The sequence below is a fragment of the Micromys minutus genome (assembly GCF_963924665.1).
Source record: "Micromys minutus genome assembly, chromosome: 5".
Classification (NCBI taxonomy): Eukaryota; Metazoa; Chordata; class Mammalia; order Rodentia; family Muridae; genus Micromys; species Micromys minutus.
The window spans coordinates 29039437-29057138 of NC_137974.1; the positions used below are offsets into that span (position 1 = coordinate 29039437).

The 17702-nt window shown below is 40.2% G+C and overlaps 1 protein-coding gene across 1 annotated transcript in view; it reads right to left on the reverse strand.

The window, feature by feature from the left end:
* Positions 1-12736: 12736 nt before the first annotated feature.
* The window catches only part of EDNRB (endothelin receptor type B), a 29788-nt gene continuing 24822 nt past the window's right edge, over positions 12737-17702 (reverse strand). Inside the window, exon 7 of the mRNA XM_080916614.1 lies at positions 12737-15533. Coding sequence (XP_080772740.1) covers positions 15399-15533 — 135 coding nt within the window. The 3' untranslated portion in view covers positions 12737-15398. The remainder of the gene's footprint in view (positions 15534-17702) is intronic.

The following is a 17702-nucleotide window of genomic DNA, read 5'->3' on the forward strand; positions in this document are numbered from 1 at the left end:
AAAGGATACCATCACTCAGACAATGTAAGCAGCAGCCTACACAATGGGAAAATTCTTATAGAGAGTTAATATCCAAAATATATATAGAGAGACTAGATATTATGACATCAAATAACCTAATTAAAATGGGGTAGAAATCTAAACAGAAAGATTTTCAATAGATGAAACTCAAATGGCTGAAAAACACTAAGAACTATTAACATCCTTAGCCATCAGGGTGATGAAAATTAAATTTACATTGAGATTTACTTTTCATGTGTCAGAATGGCTAAGATCAATAAAACTCATGCTGTCAATGATGTAGAGTAAAGGGAGGGGCACATGCATTGGTGATGGTAACCTTGCACAGTCACTATGGAAATCATGTGAGGATTCCTCAGGAAGATGGGAATTGATCTATTTCAGGATCCAGGCATACTACTTGTTTTAGTCAGTATTCTGTTGCTGTGAAGAGACATGACCACACCACCTCTTATAAAGAAAGGCATTTAACTCAGGACTTGCTCACAGTTTCAGAAGCTTAGTCCATCATCACCATGATGGGAAGCATAGCATCATTCAGACAGACATGGTACTAGAGGAGATGAGAGTTTTGGGCCAGAAACACAGACAGCAAGAAAAAGAAAAGAGAAAAACTGGGTTTGACTTGAGCTTTTGAAATCCCAAAGCTTCTTTCCCCCCACCCCACCTCCGCCTAGGAAATACTTCTTCCAACAAGGCCACACTGACTCCAACAGAGTCACAAGAGGTAATCCCTGTCAAGTAAGTTCCACTCCCTAATGATGAAACATACAAATATATGAGTTGGGGGGCATTCCTCTTTGAGCTACCACATTCTGCTCCCTGACTCCCATAAGCTTATAGCCTCATTAAAATGCAAAAGTGCATTTCCTGTAACTTTAAAAGTTCCCACAGTTTCCATAGTCTATAACCATCTCAACACTGTTTAAAAGTCCAAAGTCATTTCTGAGACTCATTGCAATCAAAACAAAAAAGCAGATTATACACTTCCATCATACAGTGGTACAGAATATATACATTGCCATTCCAAAAGAAAGAAAAAGTTGCATAGTGAACAGATATTAAACCAAAGAAGACCTAAAAGCAGATGGGCGTTTCCATAGCAATAGTCTCCATGCTGAGACACCCCTGATGCACCTACTCTAACAAAGCCACATCTCCTAATCTCTGTCGAGTATCCCCACTCCATAATAACCAAGCATTCACATATATGATCCTATGGGGGCCGATCCTATTCTAAACACAGCTACACTCCTGTGCATAAACGGAAAAGATGCTTCATCCTACCAGAGACACGTGGTCAACAGCTTCATGGCTGTTTACAATAGTCAGAAATTGGAACTAAGTTAGATGCCTCTTAACAAGTGAATGGGTAAAGAAAAAAAATGACATTTGCATAATACAATATTACTCAACAGTAAAAATATAAAATCATGAAACTTACAGTTGAAGAGGGGGAACTAAAACAAAAAAATCACCTGCAGTGGCACAGGCCCAGAAAGAAAGAGGTTTGTGTATTCCCTCAAGTGTGGATATCTGCCGTTAAGTCAGTGATAACCAGGCTTCAATCTGTAAAACCAGAGAGGTTGAGTATAGAAGGAACTAAGAAAGAAAAATGGGATACATAACCCTGAATGGATGGGAAGGTGACTAGAACAGGATGATCAATAGAGATGGGGAGGGAAGAAGGTGATAAGGAAGAAAATAGGAGAGAAATAGCCAGCTACAGTTAAGGGCTATTTGAATGGTACTACAAAAACTTAATATGGGAAAAGCTTTGTAAAATATGAAAGGGATCTAAATGAAATTACCCAATAATGAAGGGAAGATAGAGTCCCAACTGGACATCTCTTGTCACCAAATGAATGTTACAACACCAGGATTGCTTTACATCTAATTAAGTTGTTGGACAAAGGAGTCCCATGAAACCCCCATACAATCCAGGCTGCTGTTTTTCTCCACAAATTGACAAGGTCCCATGGCTGAAGTCAGCACCTACATAACTCATTGAATGTAGAGAAGTTGAGAATGTGGCTACATATAATTTTCATTCATATGTTTCAGAATGTTTGGTACAGAAAGGCATGCTGTAGAAACAGAGAAACATAAACATCAAACCAGCCATAAGTTGTTCATCTACAGGGGTATCCTGCATGAAAGATATGCTAGATTTGAAGGCACAAAACTTGGAGTAACCAACCAATATCTGCTTGACTTAGGTCCACGCCGTGATTTGGAGCCCATAGCAACACTGCTTGTGTGACCAAGAACCCAAGACTTGATAGCCCAGAGACCTAGGCTAAACCAAATATTACTGTACTATAAAAAGTAATTAAATGACTCTTCATGACATTCTACTATTCTCATAGATCTGTGCCTTGCTAAACTACAATTAGAGAAGCTTCCTCCTGAAGAAAAGGCAAACAAATACAGAGACCATCAGCTAGGCACTATGCAAAGAGGTTTCCCAAGCACTCATCCCTAAAAGAGTCCCTCCTCTTGGAAGGGGGCTCAGGAAACCTCCTGAAAAGGAGGCAGATAGAGTGTAAGAACCAGAGAGGATGGAGAACACCAAGGAAACAGTGCCGTTGAAACACAACAGGATTGCTGCACGTATGAACTCACAGAGACTGAGGGAGCATGCACAGGGCCAGTACAGGTCTGCACAGATGGGTTCCCAAAGCTCAAAGGAGAAGTAGACACATGCCTCCATCCTCAACCTTGACGCTATTTCCAACTCGTAACTTATCAAAAACAGGTTAGTTTTCTCCATGGGAGTGTTTATGCTTAGGCTGCAAGTCCAGCCCTAGGTGGTAATAGAAAACAAACATATTATTGGAGATTCTCAGTCTCATAATGTTGTGTAAGAGCTTTTAAAAAATCTTTTATTTTTATTTTACACACATACACATATACAAACACACACACACACACACACACACACACACACACACACACGTTTTCTCCCTCTATCTCTGTCTTTCTACATTACAAGTTCTTTATGTATAATTATGACTTCCAGTTTTGTGTTTTTATAGGATTCCTGAGTGTTTGAACCAGTAGGTCTCTGTGTCTCTACCTGGTAGTTTGTTTTGTTTTTGTTTTTTTGTTGTTGTTGTTGTTTTTTTGTTTTGTCTATGTTTTCTTGAGCACTTTCAGTTTTTTTTCTTGGTTTTGTTTTGTTGTTGTTGATTTATTTATATACTTTTTCAATATATCATTTTTTGTTCTATCTTACTATATTTTATTAAGTTTGTTTCCTAACGAGATGCAGAAAGGGTGTGGGTCCAGATAGGAGGGGTAATGATAAGGAACTGGGTGGAACAGAGGGAGGGGAAACCATAATCAAGGTAGTCCCATGTTTAGTTCATATTTAGTTCTGTGTAAAGAAAAAAAAAGCCATTTTCAATGAAAGAAAAAAATATGGCGGGGACTACAGCACATGTTTGCCTACTCACCAGCCTCGTTGGGGTATTTTCTCAGCCGAAGTTTCCCTCCCATAGTTATTTTAGCCCTATTGCTGAAGACAAAACACAACTCACCGGATGTGAAAAACATAGCTTTCACCCCTATGGACTGCAGTATTCTGCATGCTACCCAAAGAGAAAGGTAAAGAAAGACCCAAAGTAAATACCAGCTTCATCATCTTCAACCTACAACAGCGATCTAACTGTAAGATACACGAATGCACAGAGCTTGTAGATGTAACTAACCAATATTTGATTTGATTCAAGGTGCATTTTGTGAGTTGGAACACATGCCAGCACTGCTTGGGTCACCAAAAGCAAAAGTCTAGGGGAAACCCACAAACTATTGTTTCTCCAAAGAAACTTAGCAATGACTCCTAATGGCATTCTGCTATGCTGATAAAGTCTTGCTTTGCTCAGACATTGTCAGAGAAACTTCCTCTTGTTCCAGACAGAAGAATATAAGGAGACCCACAGCCACAGCACATGCAGAGAGTGAGATATTTTCAAACATTCAGCTCAAAAGGTGGTGTCTCCATTAATCCCTTCCCCCAGGGCTCACCCGTTAAAGAGGAGGCAGAAAGAATATAAAGCCAGAGGAACTAGAGGACCCCAGGAGAACAAGGCTACCTAAATCAACTGAGCAAAGCTCTATGAACTCACAGAGACTGAGTTAGTCTACACAAGGCCAGCATGGGTCTTAGAGATGAAAGGAGAAGTGGGTACATAACTCCATCCCTAACCCAGAAGCTATTTCCTATTGATAGCCATTTGCCAAGGACAAATTAGTTTCCCTAAGGGAGTGTCACTGGGGAAACAAACCATATAAATAGGCCCCACGTCTAGCCATAGTTGAGTACAACAAAACAATCTCAAAAGCATCATTGGAACTTCATTGTCTCTTAAAGGTTTTGTGTATATATTATACCTTCTAGTTTTATGAGATTTCTGTGTGTGACTGTGAGTCTATAGGTTTCTCTCTTTTTTTTGCATAAAACTATATGAATATATTTTTGTCAGTACTTGATTTTTTTAAAAGGTTTGATAGTATGCATTGAAATCTTACTAGTTACCATGAACATAAAGTACATATAAAACAAAACATAACGTGGAAATAGTCAAAGTTTTCTTGATATGTAAAGATTAAACATAATGATTTTTAAATACCAAGAATTGCCACAAGGCTGCATTCTTAGCTCTTCAATTATTAATGATTTCAGGTCTAGGTGTGCCACACTCTGAGAGAGTGCTATACACTTTTTTTTTTTTTTTCCAAGAAGGGCTGAGGCTTCCATTCTTTGGCCTTCCTTCTTTTTGAGCTTCATATGGTCTGTGAGTTGTTTCCTGGGTCTTCAGAGCTTTCTGGGGCTAGTATTCAATTATCAGTGCTCCAACATATAATAAGGACACATGCTCCATCACGTTCGTAGCAGCCTTATTTATAATAGCCAGAAGTTGGAAAGAACCCAGATGTCCTTCAGTAGATGAGTGGATACAGAAATTGTGGTACATTTACACAATGGAGTACTACTCAGATGTTAGAAACAATGACTTTATGAAATTCCTAGGAAAATGGATGCATCTAGAGAATATCATCCTGAGTGAGGTAACCCAGTCACAGAACAGACATAATATGCAGTCACTGAGAATTGGAGCAAAGATTTGGGTTATCCCAAATACCATATTCCAACATGGCACCCATTTCAAGGATTTTTATGGCAACAGAATATCACAAATCAAGGTATTTTTATAAGACATTGGTGGGAACATCAGGTAGCTGTGCTGTAGTAAAGAAGAGAAACCTCTGCTTTAGGCCCAGATGTTACCTGAAGACATTCTTAGTGTTTGGGTCTGTAGAAACTAAGGTCTGTTTCTATGTTTCAAAGTCAGAGGATGTCAGGCCAGACACAGCTGGTTAACTAAAGGCTGTTACTAGGGCTAGTAGATTTAATCCAGGACTCAGGAGGCAGAAGCAAGCAGATTATTTTAGGTTTGGGGCCAGTTTACATCATGAGTTCTCATTAAAAAAAAGTGTGGGGGGTTGTAATGGCTGATGATAGTTCATTATATTTTGTTTTTGGATCTATAACATTTCAGACCTGGGGAGCTACAGTTCTATCTTGTCAACCTTACAGAATTCCTATTGGGATAATGAGTTTTTTGGGGGATGGTGGGGTGGGGACTTGAGTTCACACCGCCACGAAGATTTATTTACAGAATTTTGTATAACTGTATGTATTCATTATTCCTTGTTGACTATAGAGCAGAATTACTAATATTTTACATATGCTTCCTACCTTTTAAGAAATGACTTGTATGTCTACAAAACTAGTTGGTGTGCTCTTCCCTGGGAAGAGTATTTCTCCCATTCTCAGCACTCCTTAGTTGCCTGTAGTTCTTTGTCTAGGATTGAAGCTTCGTGTTAGCCATGTTAGCCTGTGTATTGGTGTTATTCTTGTTCAGTGCATGTTTAGGCAGCCATGTTGGTGTTCTTGGGTGTAGTACCTGACATTTCTAGGATAACTTATTACTGTTCCTGTGTTTGTATGCTCTCATACCCTTCAAAGAGACAAGGTCAGTTATCTGAGAGAGAAACAGAAGAGAAAAATATTAAGTGAGAGGAGAAAGGTATTAGCATTAATAAGAGGAGACAGTAAAGAATAGTAGGAGGGGGTAATCATAAATATGTATAAAAATCACCAGGGGGCCCATTCCTTTGTTTGCTAACAAAAGTGTGGTAATTGGCAACTGGAATCCCAGAACTCAGGCAGAATAGGAAGATCAGTGAAAGTTCAAGGACAACTTGGTGCACAGAAAGCTATGTAATGCAACCTTGTACCAAAAATAAAATAAAAGAATGAAAACAATAAAAACATATAGACACAAAGAAATAAGTAAAAACAAACAAAAGAGTTTCAAATAAACCAAATCGAGTTTAGGGTGAGGTCATTTAGATAAAAACACAAAACAATTTCAGGCAACTCTAATTTACACTTTTCAGGATTACCTTGAAAGGAAGGGTCTTAGGTTGCATGAATGGAAAAAAGAAAGCATTTGTAGCCAAAAGTTAGAGGCTGGACAGAAATTTCAAAATGTGGATTTATATTTGGAAAACATTCTGCGCCCTGTTAGACAGTGATTTCCTGATCCAGTGGTGATCTAAAAACATGACTTATGAAATTGGCAGTAGCTTGTTTCCATGTGAGTATGTGGATGTGGACATGTATGTGTGCATGTGTTGGGTAGAGAAAGGGAGGGAAAATGGTAAGAAAAGTTGCTTTTAGTATTTATCTGTAATTGCCACAAATTAAATGGCAACCTTAATCCTAACCCTAACCCTTAACCCCTTTTACCCTAACATTCTAACCCTAACCCTCTAACTAATCCTTACCCTAACCCCTAACCACCTAACTCCCTAACCCAAACCTCCTAACCTTAACCTAAACCCTAACCCTAACCATTATGTGCAGAGCCTGAAAGCAAGTCATCCTTAAGCATGAGATCAGCTTACTCATGTTTGAACACCGGATGAGTCCACATCCTCTTACCACACCATTTTTATACTGCTTAGTTATTGGCAGTCAGTCCACAGGGAGAAGACAATATTCTAGTTTGGCTTTTCCCATTAATAATGTCTTCCTTCTCTTCCCTAGAATTTCCTTCCTTTCCTCTTCCTATTTCTAAAATTACTGTAACAGCACTGAATGCCGTTCCCTAATTTTCAGTTTGTTGTAAGTATGTACATTCTGGGTTTTTATTTTTTTTTCTTTTGACTTTTTAAATTGATAATTATATATAAGAAACCTGTGTATTTTTTTAGGAAAGTAATTAGAAAATTATTATAGAAATATGGTATACACAAAATAACAATATAGATTTATGTCACCTCTTTAAATACAGCTCCAAGGCCAGAACATCCTTATGTATTTCATCAAAATCTCAGTTGTCCCCTATCTACCAGGAATGGCAGCTGTCCTTATTTACACTATAATTTTCTTTAATTTTTATTGTTGATGTATATGTCACTGTAAATACAGCTTTACTGTGGCAGATTTTGAACCCTATATTTACAGAATCATACTGATGCCCAGTAGTTTGCAACAGGGTTGGGCCCCCGCCACGTCTCCAAGAGGTACTTGTTGATGTTTGGAAATGTGTTTGTTCTCACAATAGGACAAGATGCTCTTGACGTTAATAGTAAGTAGAGGATGCAGAGGCTGCCAAACTTCCTACATGTACAAGACAAGCTATCCAACAGTTACATATACAGGACAGCACTCATGATTAGCTTGATCCACTTGTGGAAAGCACCTTATTCCATTTTCCATTTTATTGGCATATCCTGTGGTCTAGAAATTTAAAATATTGCTACTAGAGTTGGAGTTGTTTCCAGATGGGGGACTGAAATAAATAATGCTGCCTGTGAACATTCTGGTGTCTGTGTCCTGGTCCCATGAGAAATTCTCAACAAGTGGAAATTTCTGGTACTTGGATAAGTATTTCTTTCCTATATTAATTCCCAAGTGCTTCTCAAAGTGGATGCATGATTTTTTACGGCAGCACATTAAGAATAGTTTAGGCTCTGTATCCAGCCACACCCACCCCCGTTGCTAAGAGTCTTAACTAGGGTCACTCTTATAGATTCCTAGGCATTTTTATTGCACGAGGTCTCTAGCTCATCCAAGGGAGGCTCCTCTGTTACATTTGCCTTTCCCAGTGCTCTCTACCTCCATCCTTCCTCCACGTGATCCCTCCTGTTCCTGAACTCACCTCCCAACCCATAACGCCTCACCCCCAATCCACCCATGATGCCTATTCCATCTTCCCTTCACAGGGAGATCCCTATTTCCCCCTTGAGCTCTTCTTTTTTGCTTAGCTTCTCTTGGTCTGTGGCTTGTAGCCTGGTTATCCTTCACTTCATGGCTACCATCCACTTACAAGTAAGTGCATTCTCTGAGTCTCTTTTTGAGTCTTGGTTATCACGCTCAGGATGATCTTTTCTGGTTCCATCCATTTGCCTGCAAATCTCATGATGTGGCTGTTTTTAACAGTTGAGTAATATTCCATTCTGTAACTGTACCAAATGTTCTTTATTCTTCCATTGAAGGGCATCTAGGTTGTTTCCAGCTTCTGGCTATTTTGAATAAAACTATGTGAGCATAGTTGAACAAGTGTCCTTATAGTATGGTGATATGTCCTTTGGATATAAGTCCAAGAGTGGCAATTTTCTGAAAAGTTGCCATATTGATTTCCAAATTGGCTGTATAAGTTTACACTCCCAGTGGAGGAGTGGTCTCTTTGTTCCACAGCCTCCAGGATGAGCTGTCACAATGGTTTTGATCTTAGCCACTTTAATAGTTGTAAAATAGAATCTAAGAATTGTTTTGATTTGCATTTCCCTGACTGCTAATAATGCTGAACATTTCTTTATTTCCTTTCTTCCTTCCTTCCTTCTTTCTTTCTCCCTTCTTCCTTTGTTCCTTCCTTCCTTCGTTGTTCCTTCCTTCATTCCTTCCTTTCTTTCCTTTTTTCTTTTAAGAGTTCTTTATTTTATGTGAGCATGAGGCAGAGCTAGGGGAATCCTGTGGAACAGGGGAGGAAGGATTGTAGGAGCCAGAGGGGTCGAGGACACTGTAAGAAAACCCACAGAAACAACCAACATGAAGTCATAGGGGCTCACAGAGACTGAACTGACAGTCAGGGAGCCTTCACAGGACTGACTTAGGCTCTCTTCACATAAGTTACAGTTGTCTAGCTTGGTCTTCTTGTGGGACTCCTAACAGTGAGAGCAGGGAGTGTCTGACTCTTTTGCCTGCTTTAGGGACCTTTCCCCTTTACTGGGTTGCCTAGTCCAGCCGTAATAGGAGGGAAGGTGTCCAGTCTTACTGAAATTTGATGATCATGGTTGACAGATATTCATGGAGGCCTGCTTTTTTCTGAATGTAAATGGAGAAAGAGGGGATAGGGGGAGGGTAGAGAGAGGAGGTGGGAGGGAGGAACTGGGAAAAGAGGGAGAACCCCTCCCCCACTCACTGCTTTGATTAAAACAGTGATAGTTTTACAAGACCAACTTGGTTTTAATCCAGGTTATGAAACTACAAATGTATAGTTTTCAGTGATAGTTTTACAAGGTCACTTTGATTTTATTTAAGCCACGAAACTACAAATGTATATGTATTTTTTCTACACAAGAAGCTACAGGCAGAACAACGGTTGTCTTTTAAAAAAACATTTAAAAGATTTGTTATTTACTATTTGGTTATTTTTTTTATAAGTATGGATGTTTTGCCTACAGGACCTCATGCATGCTTATTGCCCATAGGGGCTAAAAGCAGATGTCAGTTCCCTTGCAACTGGAGGTACAAGTAGCCTGTGAGTCACAGTGTGGTGCTGGGGGCTGAACTCAGGTCCTTTGTAAGAACAACCACTGATGGTAACTGATGAGCCTTTAACAAGCATCTACCATTGGTGTTTTCTTGGAAGTATGTTTCATTTATCCCTAGATGCCATCACAGAGCTACAAATGCCTATGGATATCTTCAAACATACCAGGCAATCTTTCTGTGCTTAACTTCTCTCGCCCAGTGTTCTCCTTTCTGCCTTCTGCTTCTCTTGGACTGACTGTTTCTCAGATAAGCAGAAGGATCTGCAGTGCACCACGCAGACATTAGTCACTGAGTTTCTTGTGTTGACCTCTCCTTTCCTGGGCTTCCTTCTGTGGTTTCCTTCCTGGTTCTCAGCTTCCTGAGCACAGTTTGATGGAGACTCTCCGCTATTTGTTGTCAACATTAGCCTTTGGAGGCCTTGACTTTTGTCTTTTAGCTTTTCTACCATATGTTTAATTTTCAAAAGCAGTATCTGAATTTCGAAGTTTTCTCTTGAATATTAAACACCTTGATTTTGTGTCCTTTGCCTTACTTCTCTGGGAAAATTAAGCCTAATTATGTTGATCCTCCTCCTTTGCTTCTTCAGGCGTCTCAAATATTATTTTCCTGTTAGTAATCATCTATGCCATTTGCTACAAAGTTTCCCAGAATCCTTTGGGCTTCTGGCCCTCACTCATACTTTAAGATGTCGCACCAACAGTTAACTTTAAAAGTCTGTGCATGTTCACAGAATGGAGAAGGCACATACGCTTTCCAGTGAGAACCTTCCTTACTCTCCATGTTTTTATCTGAAGGATCCTCTACCTGCAGGTTGGTGATTTTCTTCAAGTGGAGACTTCACCCTCTTGCCCATGGTGTACACAGCTGCTGGTCACTGCAAGAAAGAGTGAGGGCTAGAAATCTCCCTAACTATAAAGGTTTTTTTTTTCTCTTTTATTATTGGATATGTTTTATTTACATTTCAAATGTTATCTCCTTTCCTGGTTTCCTGTCCAGAACCCCCTATCCCCTCTCTCTCTCCTCTCTCTGCTTCTATGAGGGTGCTCCCACCCTCTCCTGCGTCCTCTCTCTGACATTCCCCTACACTGGGGCACCAAGCCTTGGCAGGACCAAGGGCTTCTCTTCCCATTGATGCTCAGGATGATATTTTCTAGTTCCATCCATTTGCCTAAGAATTTCATGAAGTCATTGTTTTTACTAGAGGAGTAGTACTTGGTTGTGTAAATGGACCACATTTTCTGTATGTATTCCTCTGTTGAAGGACATCTGGGTTCTTATACCTTCCGTCCCAGAAAAGAAACAATTCCTGCCTTCTGTCTTTGCTGGGATCATGCCTAGCATTCTACAGGTAATTTGGCGAAGTTGTTACAACAGCCAGCCACCTGACTTGTAGAAGCAGCAGCACTCCAGCTCAGTCTTTGGGATGCTAGGACCTGGGCATTTGACACACAAAAATCTGCTTCCCTTCATTCTGCCTTCTTCAAAGATTTTACTGCTTTATTAGTCTCTCCTTGACTGTAAAATACGTCAGCCCATCTCACTGGTGGACGTTCAGTAAAGAAAGCAATTTATCTTAATGAATTGCTCCTCGTCTTACTGGTTTTTCAGCTTACAAGACTGGTGACATTTGTAGTTGGCTGGTGTCCTCCCTTTCATCTCTGTTTATACTTTCCTGAAATTTACTTTTGTTCTATGTTAGTAGACTTTTTCACTAAAGCAAGGTTTAATTCACTAAATTAATTCCTCTTTGTTGCTAATGTGACTTAATCTATGATGTGTGTGTGTGTGTGTGTGTGTGTGAGTGAGAGAGAGAGAGAGAGAGAGAGAGAGAGACAGACTAGGTAAAGAAAATATAATTGCAGTGCACTGATATACTACCACATGTTTACCATACATCCAAACTTCTCAGGTTCATGAGCCTCCATCTGTAAAGGTCACATGACTCTCCTCTTTCTCAGCATCCTTTCAGCCCACCCCTCAGGCTTCCCTTGGGCTTCCCTTTGCCTTGACTTCCATGACTTGGGTTATTCATTTTTTAAAATCCTTACAGCCTCTCCAGATTTCACATATACTCATCTTGCACTTGTGATTCCCACAGTTGTTGTCTCCCCTTTTTCCTCACCCTTTTCTCTGAACACCTGCTTGGACTTTGGAGTATTTGCATATGCTCAATGAGAGGGTGGGGATGGGACCCAGACACAAGCCAAAGATGTACTTATGTTTTATGTGCAGCATGTGCACATAGCCTAAGTGACATTTTACTTAATATTTTTAGCTTTATTTGCACTGTTTATATATATATATATATATATATATATATATATACATACACACACACATATATATGTATATATATACATATATGTATATATATATATATATATTTGATCTGATATACATATATCAGATCAAATGTGGCATTTTCCACTTTCAAAAAGTTCGGGGTTTTTGGAGTATTTCAGACTTCTACTATGCACCGAGTCAACACTAGAAGGCTGCATGTGGAATACAGTGAGCAGGACACAAGTATCTTCTTTAACACCGCATAGTAAGGATTAAAGGGGCTACGCAGATAAGGAAAGGTAAAGATAAGTAAAGGGCGGTAACCAGAAAATGATCAACCGTGGGGGAAGGCCACATATGAGTGATCAGGAAATGATCAGCTGGGAAGAATGGCTACATATTTGTGATGAGACATAGCAAGGTCACCATAGTGGTGTTTAACGTCACTTCCATTCCGTGATAATTGTATGTCCAACATGAATAATGTCCACTTATAACATCTTTATTCCCTCTAATGATTGACATATGTTTATGAATGAATAGTGAATGACAAGCTGCTCTTTTCAGCCATTTGAATGTTTATTAGTTTTGCATATACAACCAGAAGTTAGCAACTACACAAGCTGCCATTTTAAGTGACCAGAGCAAAACAAAACACAATTATTTTACATGGCTTTATCACAATTGCATGCTAGACACAACATACCCATGTTTGGATGAAAACAGTGTTCCTTTGGCGGTTGCAGATTATCAATACTGAAAACAAAATGTTTGAATACAGACCAGCAATAGCAGTGGATAATTTGGGAGCCAATAGGCTGAAGTCACTTAGGAACCATTTGACTTCTAACATCCTTGTTAACATCTTTTTTATGCATTGCTGTATTAGGCGACTTAAATTTGAGGAAATATGCTTAAATGAGATGGCACCTCCTCTTATCTTGGCTTTAATTATGCAAAGAAATCGTGTTTGTTTCCTACTGAGCTTGATCTGTATGCTAAAATTTTAAATAAAAAAGCCACTGAATATTGCATATGTTGCATGGATAGCATTCTTGTGCCATTTCATAATTTGGCATGATAATTATTGCCCATGAGTCTAACATGAAGAGGGATGGAACGTTTGGATTAAACAACACGGATGTTAGGACTCAAGAATTTAGTACACAACAATAAAAAATCCATCTAAAACTTAATACGAATTAAAAATATGTTCACGCTGTGAAACTACCGAGGACTCAATAGCTAACTTAAAATTGAAGATCTGGGGCTTCCTTCATGATGAAAACGTATCTGTAGAAAATTATAGCGAGCAATCTTTACACAGGACCGTGGTTTTCTCCTAAAGAGAATCATGTGGCGTGCTCATTCCTTATTGTTCTCTTATTTGACCTCATTGTCCTGTTTGGGTTTATTGTATTGGTGAAGTGGATTTTGGCAGAAAACTGCATTCTTAGCCCATTTTCAGCATGTAGCCTGGGTTAATAAAAGGAGAGGAGAGGAGAAGAGAGAGAGAGGGGGGGAGAGAGAGAGAGAGAGAGAGAGAGAGAGAGACAGAGAGACAGAGAGACAGAGAGAGAGAGACAGAGAGAGACAGAGAGAGAGACAGAGAGAGAGAGAGACAGAGAGAGAGAGAGACAGAGAGACAGAGAGAGACAGACAGAGAGAGAGACAGAGAGACAGAGAGAGACAGACAGAGACAGACAGACAGAGAGAGAGAGAGAGAGAGAGAGAGAGAGAGAGAGAGAGAGAGAGAGAGAGAGAGAGCTCTGTTATATTTTAAGACAAGGTTAAAGCTCTCTCAGGCTTGATTTGTTCCTAAGTCATTCTGAGAATGCTGCGCTGTGTTTTGCTGGAGCCGAACCAGGACCTTTCACACTGATATGACGAGGCAGTGACGAACACAGGGCTAATAATGGGACTCGGGTTTCCTCCCGCCCCACCTCATTTCCTCTCCCTTCAGTTTTCTCCTGGGCATTCGTTCACACACTGCTCATCCGGAGTGAACCTCAGGCACAATGTGGAAGGGGATTAAAAAAAAAAAAAAAAAAAAAAAAAACTAGACAGGAAGGAGCAGTAAGGAGGGTCTTGCAGACCCTGGCTTCTAAGTTTTAGAAAAAGCACCATGTCCAGAATGCCTTTCTATTGGCTATTTTCAGAAATAACATTAAAAAATGGTAATAAGTCTCCGAGAGAGCTGGTTGCAGTGACTGCCGTCTATGACATGAAACAATGGTATTTTAGCTATTGTATTATGCTGTGGATGCTCCCTGCTTCTTTGCCATGTGGACGCTGCGCCAGGCGATTCACATTCTGTCTACAACCGGGTTACTGGCATCTCTTTGTCAGAAAGCTATGACCGCTGGGACCTGCCCTTGGTTACGTCCTCTACATGTAGTGCTTATAGCTAATAGGTAAGTATGTACAGATGGTGAAGTCAATCCGATGGGATTTAAACTTCAATCGTGAAAAGATATTTGACAGAACTTTGAAGAGATCATAGGTAGTGTTCTGTTTTGTGTCTCTCTGTGGGGCATGTGTGTGTGTGTGTGTGGCAACTTCAGAAGTCTCGGGCACACACAGCCGTTCACACCTTCCTATGTTTTCTCTGTGACATTTGCACTGATTTGACTGTAAGGAGCAGGACAATTTCAAACATCCAGGCTCCGTCTGTCTTTCATCCCCCCCCCATCATTTCCATGTTTGCAGTGACCAAAAATAATAACCAACCATATCGCTTTCTCATTTTGCATATAGTTACAGTCGGATTATTGGGTATGATACTATGCATAAGAGTTTATTGGGCTTTTGTTGTTGTTGTTGTTGTTGTTGTTTTAAGTTTCAAAGTGAGCAACTGAAACTTTGTTTTAGGATTTGTTTAGCAGTGTCAGACTTTCCCTTATCCAGATTCATGGGATTGGATAATAAACCTTCTGAGTGAAGTTCTCACTGTTAAATGTAAGTGGCCCCTGGAAGCACCCAGGGCTTTTAAGTGCTGAGTAAGACTCTTAAGAGCTTCCCCACCAAAGCTTTGTGCGTCCCCATGGCTTTCTTAGGTTGTGAACAGCCCGAGAAATATCAGGTGTTGAAAGTTCGAACAGTTAAAAAATGATCCCTCTTACTTGAGCGCGCACCTTTCTGCAAGCATTGTTCTCCATTTTGATTTGGCAAAGGTTTTCATTTTGTTTTAGTGAGATCTGTCCCCAGTGAGGACAGTGAGATTCAGTGAGCGTCCCTTCCTTCAAGACGAGCTGAATTTATTGCTGGAACGGAAGTTGTCATATCCGTGATCATTAGCTTTGAACTTCAAGCAGGACTGCTTCTCCTCCAAGGACTGTTTTTCCTCAAACGTTTGGCACCAGCAGCACAAGCAGGACTGTATAAAACAGGATGACCATTACATGCTTACTCAGGCACACGGCCACCACTCTTGTCGCTTGGGGCTATGACTGTCCTTGATAGTGCAGGATTCTGGTTCCCTCTCTTTCTATGCCCCCCTTCTCCCCCTTAAAAAGGAGATGCAATTAAGGCCAGCAACATGGCTCTGTGGGTAAAAGCACTTTGCAAGCCTGATGACTTGAGTTTGAGCACAAGAACTCATGGTGGAAAGTTGTCTATGTGCACATACGTGCACACGCATGGTCACACATGCATCTCCCACATGTACACACGTGTATGTACACACACATGCTCTCTGTTTCTTACACTGACACACATGCACACACACATTGTAGCACTGATAATCATGTGATACACACCTATATTCACATACACATTGCATTTGCAAAGTAGTAATAAATAAAATTTTAGAAAATTAAAAAGGTGACCACATCGTTTTCATGTGCTGATTTTTTTTCAACTACCAAGTACAAAGAAAAAAATAATTATGCAATTAGCATTACTTAAGAAACAGTCACTGTTGTTTTGTCAGTGTGTGTGTGTGTGTGTGTGTGTGTGTGTGTGTGTGTGTGTATGGCTGCATGCACATTTTACACAAGGCCAGAGGAGGATGTCTGTTGTTTCCTTCTATTGTGTTCCCCCTTATTCTCTTGAGACAAGATCTGTCACTAACCCTGAAGCTCCCTTGTCTGCCTAGCTGACCAATCAGGTTGTCTTTATGATCTCTCTCTGTCCTGTAAAGCTAGGACTGTAGGCATAGGCAGGCAAGCCTGGCGTTTTACATGCCTGCTTCGATTTGAACTCACATCCACAAGATTGCACGGCAAGTGTGCTTTCCCGCTGAGTCATTTTTTTAGCCCGAAAGCCACCTTAATTTTTGACACTTTGTGTCATTTACTTGGAAAGCGATTCTTAATTCGTGACAACGTGAAAGTCAAACATTCTCCCTCGAGAATACAAATATTACAATTGCACACATGCTTGTGTTCAGACTTCTGTAACTAGTGTAAGTGCCCCATAATCTGCTTTTTCTCACTTAGCACTGACATCCGTTTCTTCCCATGTTGATGAGTTTAATATTACCCAGCTATTTTTTAAAGTTACAAGTTACTCTTACATGCATTTTCAGCACTGTTACATGATAAATTTACAAAGGCTGCAAGCATCTTGATTCTATTTTTCCACTTTTCACTGGAGTTTTTTAAAATTTTAAAACTTTGTTCAGCCTGTTTGTTTTATGATAGTCTGTGGATCTAAGGAAGTGGGTTTTCTGTTTGTGTTATGATAAACTCCATGCTCAGGGAAATAGCAGGGTTTTTGTTCTGTAAAGAGAGGACTTGACTTGAATAAAAGTTCTCTTCCATCACCAATGTCTGGGCTATGAATGGGCAAAGACATTTTCAACCATTTTAGCGTGTATAATGAAATGAATTTTGGTTTTCAAATAATGAGATGCCATGGGCCCTGTATATTCTCTTGTGAGGGGAGGTGTGTTTTACTTGGTGTTGCATTATTCAACGAATGGCTAAATAGAAGAATGGGCACCATATTCCCAGCACCCGAACGGAGGTACGCTATGTTCTCCATGGAACACCATATTGCCATACACACAGAAGGCAGAAAAGATGAAGAAGAAGTGATTTTAAGGTTTTTATGCTTGCTCTGTGTGTGTGTGTGTGTGTGTGTGTGTGTGTGTGTGTGTGTGTGTGTGTGTGATGTGCTGGAGAAGGCCACTGGGTGTCCCAATCTATCCTCCTCCACCTTATTCCCTTAAGACAGGGTCTCTTACTGAACCTGGAGCTAAGCTAGTCTCTACCGACCCCCAGCAGTCCTATCACTAGAATTCCAGGCAGTTGGGCCTGATATTTTTCCCTCTCCCTCTATTCTTGGTGTTTTGAGATAGGCCCCTACTGTGTAACATGTTTTGAGATAGGCCCTTACTATGTAACGTGGACGGGCCTTGACATCACAAGCATCCAGAACAGCATGTCTCACTTTCTCATCAGTTTTGAGGACCTGACCTGGACCCTCCTGTAGAGCAAGCACTCTTACCCCTGAGCCAACTCCTAGTCCTTGAATTTTTCCCCACAGTCCATGAGAAAAGGAGATTAACTTACTTATAACACAAACTGTAGTTGAAAAAAAA